The sequence below is a fragment of the Saccoglossus kowalevskii genome, chromosome 21 (genome assembly GCF_978046115.1).
Source record: "Saccoglossus kowalevskii chromosome 21, keSacKowa6.1, whole genome shotgun sequence".
In the NCBI taxonomy this organism is placed as follows: domain Eukaryota; kingdom Metazoa; phylum Hemichordata; class Enteropneusta; family Harrimaniidae; genus Saccoglossus; species Saccoglossus kowalevskii.
This window is the reverse complement of record NC_140661.1, coordinates 20,683,620-20,693,416: the sequence shown is the minus strand read 5'-3', so window position 1 is coordinate 20,693,416 and position 9,797 is coordinate 20,683,620. Positions and strand designations below refer to the sequence as shown.

At 37.6% G+C, this 9,797-nt stretch overlaps 1 protein-coding gene across 1 annotated transcript; it reads right to left on the bottom strand.

The window, feature by feature from the left end:
• Positions 1-1,728: 1,728 nt before the first annotated feature.
• On the bottom strand, positions 1,729-7,456 carry LOC100375129 (uncharacterized). The gene is made up of 6 exons (XM_006816553.3): positions 7,312-7,456; positions 6,129-6,266; positions 4,028-4,839; positions 3,694-3,853; positions 3,190-3,325; positions 1,729-2,012 (listed from the first exon to the last, which is right to left on the bottom strand). Exons 1-6 carry the CDS (start codon positions 7,318-7,320, stop codon positions 1,864-1,866), a joined length of 1,404 nt encoding a protein of 467 aa, XP_006816616.3. The 5' UTR covers positions 7,321-7,456; the 3' UTR covers positions 1,729-1,863.
• Between the last annotated feature and the right edge of the window lie 2,341 nt (positions 7,457-9,797).

The window sequence follows — 9,797 nt, the reverse complement described above, 5'->3', positions numbered from 1 at the left end:
TTAGTACATGACACATTTACATTTAGTACACGACCCATTTACATTTAGTACATGGCACATTTATATTTAGTACATGGCACATTTACATTTAGTACATGACACATTTACATTTAGTGCATGACACATTTACATTTAGTACACGACACATTTACATTTAGTACATGACACATTGCATTCAGTACATGACACATTTACATTTAGTACATGACACATTTACATTTAGTACATGACACATTTATATTTAGTACACGACACATTTACATTTAGTACATGACACATTGCATTTAGTATATGACACATTTACATTTAGTACACGACACATTTATATTTAGTACATGACACATTTACATTTAGTACATGGCACATTTATATTTAGTACATGACACATTTACATTTAGTACATGACACATTTACATTTAGTACGTGACACATTACATTTAGTATATGACACATTTACATTTAGTACACGACACATTTACATTTAGTACACGACACAATTACATTTAGCACATGACACATTTGCATTTAGTACATGACACATTTGCATTTAGTACATGACACATTTACATTTAGTACATGTCACAATTACATTTAGTACATGACACATTTGCATTTAGTACATGACACATTTACATTTAGTACATGACACATTTACATTTAGTACACGACACATTTGCATTTAGTATGTGACATATTTACATTTAGTACATGGCACATTTACATTTAGTACATGACATATTTACATTTAGTACACGACACATTTGCATTTAGTACATGGCACATTTATATTTAGTACATGACACATTTACATTTAGTACATGACACATTTACATTTAGTACACGACACATTTACATTTAGTACACGACACATTTACATTTAGTACACAACACATTTACATTTAGTATATGACACATTTATATTTAGTACACGACACATTTACATTTAGTACATGACACATTTGCATTTAGTAAATGGCACATTTACATTTAGTACATGACACATTTACATTTAGTACATGACACATTTACATTTAGTGCATGACACATTTACATTTAGTACACGACACATTTACATTTAGTACATGACACATTGCATTTAGTACATGACACATTGCATTTAGTACATGACACATTTACATTTAGTACACGGCACATTTATATTTAGTACACAACACATTTACATTTAGTACATGACACATTGCATTTAGTACATGACACATTTACATTTAGTACATGACACATTTACTACATCATTTAATGAGTCGTTTATGCAATTTTATACCATCAGTATCCCACAGATTCCTGAAGAAGCCCCAACTTGAAGGAGTGAAACGTTGCAGTAAGAAGTCAGGAATGTTGATGTGCATCCTTTCACTGTATATGTTTAATGTACACTGATAAAAAATTAATTCATGAAAACATTTTTCAATTTCTCTTCTATATTTATTTTATATTCATTCATTCATTTTTATATTATCCCCGTAGCGTTGTGGACAAAATGATGGCCAGTTTATGACTGCCTAGATCTCTTTGAGAACGAGGGACTAACGAGATTTGTTTTGTCCCACATGTTGACGGGAGAAAATTTAACGCTATTGGAGGGAGGGCAAATATCGCGGCTTTCTCGCTCTCAACGAGACCTCGGCTGTCTCGATCTCAACGAGACTTCGGCGGCCATTTACATCTAAGATCTTACTGAAAGATCCTAGATTTGTAAAGGATATTTTCACATAATATACTTCATTCAATATAGTTCATTCTATCAGTGTTAGTTGTGTTTTGTCCACAACAGCGGATGCGTCCATTAAATCGATCCTTCAAACCACCATGATCCTTAATATATAGTTCATAGAGAGACTGTATTTAAACCACGTGTTTTGTACGAGTATGATAAATTTCAGGCATTCCCGGGATATTCTGCAAGTATACAGACTCCTTTCCTCTTAAATGTCTACTTGTTTCCACGTAAAACGACCAATTCGATGAAGTAGTTCCTATGAACATTGTTGAACCTGAGAACAAAAATATGTCGAAATTTAACAAAAAACTATTGCACTATATGAACCTAATTTCTCTCCCAGAACATGAACTGCCCCCCCCCCCGTGAAGGGTTGCTACCACAGTAAATATATAGATATGCGCTATTGTTTTGACTCCCATTTTCACGGTCGAGTCGTTTTTTTTGTCCTACCCAATTAAAACTGTCTCGGCCATTTTAGCAAAATTTAGGCCATTTTTTTCGGAACGCAAAATTTTAGCGCCGGAAGCGCCCTCAACGTCGATCTTGTTTGGTCAAGTGTTTAACTGGCTGTAGAACATTTTCATCCACCAGATGAGTACCACCCTGGCCCTGGTATCATTCTAAAATGCACTTCTATAAAGCAACACAGATCAGGTCCACAGTCAGAGATACAGAATCTAAACACAGTGTCTAGGCAGAAAAAAAGAGCGACCTCTATGGAGTCAAGCGCTTATACGCTTTGTGAAACAATGAAACCATTATGAAGAAGACCCAATCAGAACACCATTCTCCAAAAGTGAAGTCCATTTTAGGAACCGTGTACTTGAGTCATAATCTTAATGAATGCAATATGGAGAAACACATGTAATTTTGAATGTTGTTTGTATGCTACTGCATGTTAATAAATACATTTGATTCTAGTTCATCATGAGTAATCACGTTGTTCTTACAGAATACAACTGTGAGTTTTCGTCCCATATTATGATGAAATACTTTATTGATATGCACAATGAAAATCATGAATATTATTGTTTTCATTTTCAAGTTAACTTGAACGAATAAGTATATATATAATAATTTTAGTTTACGATGAATCATAATCATTTGGTCCCCAATCCTCGGGGGCGGAGCTACGTCACGGACGTTCTACGTTGCTAAGACGCGCACCACTGTACCACGTATTTCTAAGGGCTTTGTGCGCGCTGCTGTGGAACGCCGGTAGAGCCGGTGAAAACTCGAGAAAACAACACAAACTCAACTTTGAAGTAATCCTGAACAACCAAATTCATTTATGTTACACACGTAGGGCTAATCTTGTTACACCGTTCAGGGGACTCTCATCAACCATCGCAAAGTACCGTTTTCTGCGAGTTTTTGGTCTTTGTTTTCACCGCGAGGGTTGCCAGGCGGTAGAAAATTCCCGGATGTCCGTCCCCGAGGATACTTACGTTCTGCAATTTCTTGTTCAAGTAGTGATAGCACATACAGTTCTTCTTTGTAGTGAGATACGGTGTGATATGAGTCAAGTAGATTATCTAATGTGATGACTTTCGGTAACGATTGTCGTAACGAAGCGAAGATGGCCTAAATAAACAGAAGAAAATATTCAGTATATGATAGCATAAAACGCGCCTCGTCCGTCACGCAGCGCGCCACAGTCGTCATACACCGCGCCACGTCCGTCGCGCAGCTCGCCCCGTTCGTCGCGCAGCGCGTCACAGTCGTCGCGCGGTCCGCCATAGCTATCCGGCAGTGCGCCATAACTGTCACACAGCGCGAGTTCGAATATCATACACACGCGTTGTACATGTCGCATGGGACCCATATTGAACATGACGTAATGCAACGACTGGCGCCAAGCAATAACATAGTTTCAAAATAGATAAATACTAGTACTTGGACATTGACTTTATGGAAGTGTTAACAATTTCGAAACAATGGTATCAATTTACCTGGCTGTAAGGCGGCGCGGCTACATATAAACAACCTATGTCCTGTGCTTCAAGATAGGATTTGAGACTGTCCACGATCTGATCTAGCACACTAGCCAACTCTCTGAGTTTTCGCCGATGTAAAGACTGGCATATGTCCTTAGTTGATTCCAGCCCGCATCTAGTGTAAATTGTGCAATAAATCAATGTGTATATATATTTTTAAACAAAGAACCCCTTCGACAAAACAATGGATCACGGGAAGCTTATATTATATTATAGGTGTCTGATGCAACTTCAAGTAAATAAATAAATAAACAAACAAACAAACAAACAAACAAATAAATAAATTTACTTTTCCCCGGTCCGGTTTCTCCAGTGCAGTGCCGCGTAGCGCCCTCCGCAAAGATTGCCTGTCACTTCGGATGCCATGTGTTGAATATAGGACGCCCTCACAAGGTGACTTGCAATCTGGGTAGACTTCACGGCATCTGATTCCTGGAGTAGGGGCTTGACGGCTGGAAAGTAGACCAAGCAATCGGCGCTCTCGTTCTCGATCACCATTCTTTCCCGTTCTCCCTGTGAGTACGATAACACCGTGTTAATTTTCGGTAGAACCAGACCGGTATCGTTGAAGAAACTCTCCACGAATTTATCGTACAAATACACTGTCTCATTCCGGTAATATTTTTGGACTTCTTTATTATAGTTGTCTATGGATTCCACGGTTCTTTTGATAACCGGTGGAACGATTATCATACTCTCGGAAATCTTGTCCCCGCAGTGTTCCTTATATTGGTCCAAGTCACATAGATTCACGGCCTCGGTGAGCTTCTGAACGTCAAAAGTCTCGTTGAGACTTCGCCCTTTTGTGATACCGTCCTGTACTTTGTGGTCATGGAACGGCGGCACGACAAGACATCGCCCATGGAGGGTGGCGAACACCATTGCTCTACGAAACGCGTTGTAGATCCCATTCGGTCCCGATTGAAACGCTATTAAAGGTAACGCAAAGCGATGATTGCCACTTTTAAATCCCGCCGAATGTTTTGAAGACCGTTTACTATTTTCAAGTATAGGCGAAATGCGAATTGTTGGTTCATTTGTAGTTATTGTGTCTTCATTATTACGTTCCTCGTGCTTCGTGGTGAAATGTTCTATCGCCACCTGTAAATAAGTAAAATCGTTTTTACAAGGCAAAATAAAAAACAATCTGAGTAATATCGTGCAGTAAACCGGTTGTTCCGGTCGCGTGAACAAATGTTTGATGAAATGCACATGCTTTTTAAAGCGGGAGAGTCGTCACATCCGCATGCGTCAGATGGCCATAGCGTGTCATTATTTACAAACAAGCGTCTACCCATGAGCCTTTGCGTTTTTAGCGTGTGTTGTTATCGCCGCTTGGAACTCCCTGGCGTGCGCAGGTGTCGACCCTCCCGCTTTAGGTCATTGGTACGTTCTAGCAATTTAAAGTGAACGCACATTTATATAGTTCATTTATTTCATCAAATGAATACAATTTACAGCACGCGGCCAATATATGAAATTTATACAAATGCACCGCGACGAAGTCAGAAAGCAACAAACTCGTTACAATGCCATCTTGCGGTTGCTTCCAGCTGCGTCATCCTTCAAGTCTATTAGCGCACGGGAAAAACATACACCGGAATGCACCCAGGCCAAGGAAAGAAATTAAATTTCAATTTAGTTCCATGGTATGACTCTGTTTTTTCATTTGACTAACACCATGACATTGCAATTATCAATATTTTAAATTGGTTGACAGTTGTTATAGTTTTCTGACGACTCAACTATACTAATTATATAATTTATGTAAATCCTGTTTGTAAAATTTTAGTTTATTATATTTCAAAACTGTTATTGCTTTTACTTACATAGTGAGCTAAACAAATTCGAGCTGGAACATTGTTCATGTCAAATATTACTTTAAATCTCAACCAAATCAATTACATAGGTAACTTTGAACGTATCTTTCCTGTGAGTAGCGCCCTCTTGAGACGAAGTTCTTCTGTGACGTCAAAATAACGTAAAATGGCTGAAAGAAACGTAGCTCCCAGAGACGACTGTGTTTGGTTCTTTACTCGTTCGTCATTTTGAATGTACTCTGATTTTTTATTGACGTATGACTACAGATCAAAACAATGTAGATCCTGTGAACGGGTTTCTGTACACCCATTTACGTCACAGAACCGCCCGCCACTAGAGGGCGCAAATTACAGGAACGGTGTATTTGTATATACTATAATTGGTTTTCCGCGGACACAGACAATATCATGAAGCGCTATCGTGCTCAACATAAATTGTGCGACACAATTTACCACACATAAACAAAAACAATCACGCTGGTGGCGATATTCACCCACGCGCGCGTCGCCTCAGTCTTGTCGAGTGTATACACATCACAGTAAAAAGGGAATGACGACATAAATACTTACGTCGTTGTAGTCTTGGTTGTCTGTTTTTGAAATCAACATAGACGGCATCCACTCAAACGTGTAGCATTGTAACACCAATACCAATATTACCATGCAGGATATACGAATAAGGCAATTACGCCTGGTCCACCTGAAAACCTTAAAAAAACATCCGCTTATGTGAGAGTGAGATTACGAGATAAATAAGGAAATAGTTTCGCCATTGCGGTGTTTCCTCAAATGTTGCCTATTTTGGGCATATTGCAAAAGTCAACAACGTCATCCAAATTAATACTAGTTAAATACACGTGTAAACTCGAGGAAGGAACGTAGTAATACGTGTTCACACGAAAAGTAGAAATTTATGTTTGTTTCGCGAGTTTTCGGGATCAATATGAGCTTCATCGTTTCGGCGCTTGTTGTGATTACCTATTGTCTTTAATTGTGCTATGCAATATACGTCACGTTGTCCATTCTTACGATACCAATTTATGCACAAATTTTGTAATATTGTCTCGCGCAGTCATCTGGCGTACAAATTCATGACAAGTATATTCGGAAACCATAAAAATACTATGAAGTATTTGTAACCGAAGTCCTCATCCAGTCCCAGAAGCCAATCAGCGATGGCCCTAGATTTTGGGTGATGATTTCGGGTTTCAAATAGCCCCTTGAAAGTGTTCTCGGTTCTCGGTTATGTGTCGTTGTTATCGTCGCTTATGGCTCAATTGGAGCGCCTGTGCAGGTGACGACTCCCCCGCTTTAAACATGTGCACTTGAAGTACCCCAGTCGTTACATGACGTCGATATGGGTCCCATGCAACATAGTACAACGCGTGTAAAATATATTGTTTGTTTACATGCACTACCAACACGCGTGACGTTTGTGGGTCTATAACGAATTAATTACTTCACGTCAAATGGTTATATTCAATACATTTCCAGAAGATATAGGTCAAACTTAATAACTCGAATTCATCAAAAAACAAACATTTGAACATCGCCAACCATTTTGACTGTTGAATATAACAATTTAATGCCAATTTAAACGTTCGCTATAGACTATGATTTGAATCAGACACGAACACACGCTAGAGTGTGACGTGTTATAACTGATTAAGCTATGTGCATTGAAATATATAACGGCCAATATATCGGTATATATTGGGAAGGGCGCCTCCACGTAACAAAACTAGTACATTACCTTATACATAGCGGTGTCACTATACGTATAAACACAGCGATGCCATCGTCCGTCGACGTTCAACTCAATATAATCATAATCATGTACGAATCGCCGTCAGTTTATAGCAGCGTACGGATTCCTTCGAAACTGAAATCGTCAGCGGTCTGCATGCATAAAATATGAAACACATTCATAGCGCATAGGGGCAGCATGACGCCAGGGTCAAAGGTCAAACAGATTAAATCATTATGTATGATATATATATTATATATATTTTAATGTATAAGGACACTTATTTATATTTATAAAAATATAGGTACAATATTTTTATCGTATTTGTTTAGTTTTTGGCCTCACAAAACTATAAGAAACACTACGAGGTCACGCAGACACTGAATTTAATGTCATTTGTTTTTTGAAACCAGTTATTCAAAGAGATATCGTGCTTTTATTTCAATGTTGTTTAATTAAATATGTTAAAAATAACCACGTCTTTTAATGGAGACGGATTTGATATATTTAACTGAAAACACATGTTACCAGTGCCAATATGGGTAAGACAGCTTAACTTTTGGGGATAATTAATCAATGCTGAGTTAATGATTACTGTTCGATTTCAACCGTTTTGGAAACGGGCGGTCAGACGTTCCGTTTGATTACCCTGGGGGAAAGCTGCTGATTTTCGAAAACTTCTTCTTTTATTTGGAAGGGATGAATGTAGTCTATACCACAAAATGCATATTGTAAAATGACTAATTTTCACAGAGTTTAAATTTCACTGATTTACCATTTCAGACATATTCAGTGTGTTTTAAATTCACGGTTTTATTATTTAGATAATGTGTTTTATGCTCAATTTTACAAATTCACTGGGTTTTAATTTAGCGGATTTTCCATTCAGCAAAATTAAATCCCAGTGAATAATTAACCCTTTTACAGTATTTGTTTTATTTGTCAAAACAAACGAAAAATACACCAGCCGTGCTATAAACATTGGGAATAATGTACCTTATTTGCATGTATTTAATAAAAATATGCATTCTCTCAATATTATTAATATGTGTGTTATTTGTATGCAGTATGTCGCATAAGCATAAATATGGCATCGATGTTTACGGCGGCCCCGAAGAGCACCGTCCTTCAAAAACGATCCTCCGAGTCGCGAGAATGAAATATTGTGAATAAAAAATTCTTTTTAAAAAAATTTCTGCGAAAATAAATAATTGTAATATACATCTATTTTATGAAAACAAGGCGTTTTCCGGTTATATACTTGATCAAGTAAACAGTGTAGTGCGAGTGAATCGGGGAGTAAATGAGTGTGCGTTTATGGAAATATTGGAGATTTGGAGACCTGTTGAACTAGGTATTGTTGACAAAGAGGGCGCCATTCAATGTTTAACTGGTTTGCCCAACTCGGGAAATGTGTTCCAATCACAAAGAGGGACAGGCTTTGCACGTTACTTTCATCCATGTTTATTCATACGTATAATTTGGTCTCTTTATTTTGGTGAGTTGGGTAATAGAGAATATTATTTTTGTTTCGACAATTGTGGGAGTGGGAGTAATTCGCGAGCACGTAGAACTTTCTATATTATTTGTATCCGTGATAGCCGTTCATGAATACGCCCAGTTACTTGATTAAGGAATATATATTGTAAAATGTATGTTTTACTGTAACACTACGATAAACAATTTTCCGTTCTCGAGATATATGGTCTCATATAATCAAAGATGGCGACTTTGACTGTTGCGCAGATCAACGAGTACAAACTGAGATGCTACCAAGCTTTAATTATGTATTTTTAGGTGATTGGAAGGTATCGAAAGAGTCGCCAGCGGTATTCAGTGGAAGTCGCGCCCAGGCCAAACCTCATACTTGTGATTTCCATTAGAAGAGCACATTGGATTGTGGGAAAATCGATGTTTATCAACACAAATGGCGCACATGCGTATTTTTCTGCATAAAAGAAGAAAGGAAAGATTACACAATGACGAAAACGTACTTCTCTGTATAAAAGTTCATTCAATTCGTAACCTGATGTGTGTGAAATGTCCACTAGACATGGGTAAAACAAAATTACTTAAGATTTGAGGACAACTTGACATGAGTGTAATCTTGTTTTTTTATGGACCAATATGATTACTAAGATTTGTATTACATAGTATTGCCCTATTGACAGTAATTACACGACTTCATTGCATGGAACTGCCATGATATAATGAATGAATGATAATACAACCCCAGAGACATTGTGGATACATTTGTGTAATAAATTCATTATGCATGATGCGTGTATGTGTGTGAATACAATAATTAGACAATTTTCGGATAACGAGGAATAGCAGTGCACCTCAACTCACAAATATTGACAGATAATCACTTTCTTTTTTCCTGCAATAATGCCGCACCCACAACAAATCTTTTATGTTAACGAACGCTTTCCTTGACGTACATTCGTGATGTATTTCATTTCTAAACACACGACAAATAAACACTGAGC

What these genes read in the sequence shown, in the direction of transcription:
- LOC100375129 (XM_006816553.3), bottom strand. An exon ending in ACAACCAAGACTACAACGAC is followed by an intron (nt 4,840 to 6,128) that starts GTAAGTATTTAT and finishes ACTTATTTACAG; the next exon opens with GTGGCGATAGAACATTTCAC. An exon ending in AGAAACCGGACCGGGGAAAA is followed by an intron (nt 3,854 to 4,027) that starts GTAAATTTATTT and finishes AATTTACACTAG; the next exon opens with ATGCGGGCTGGAATCAACTA.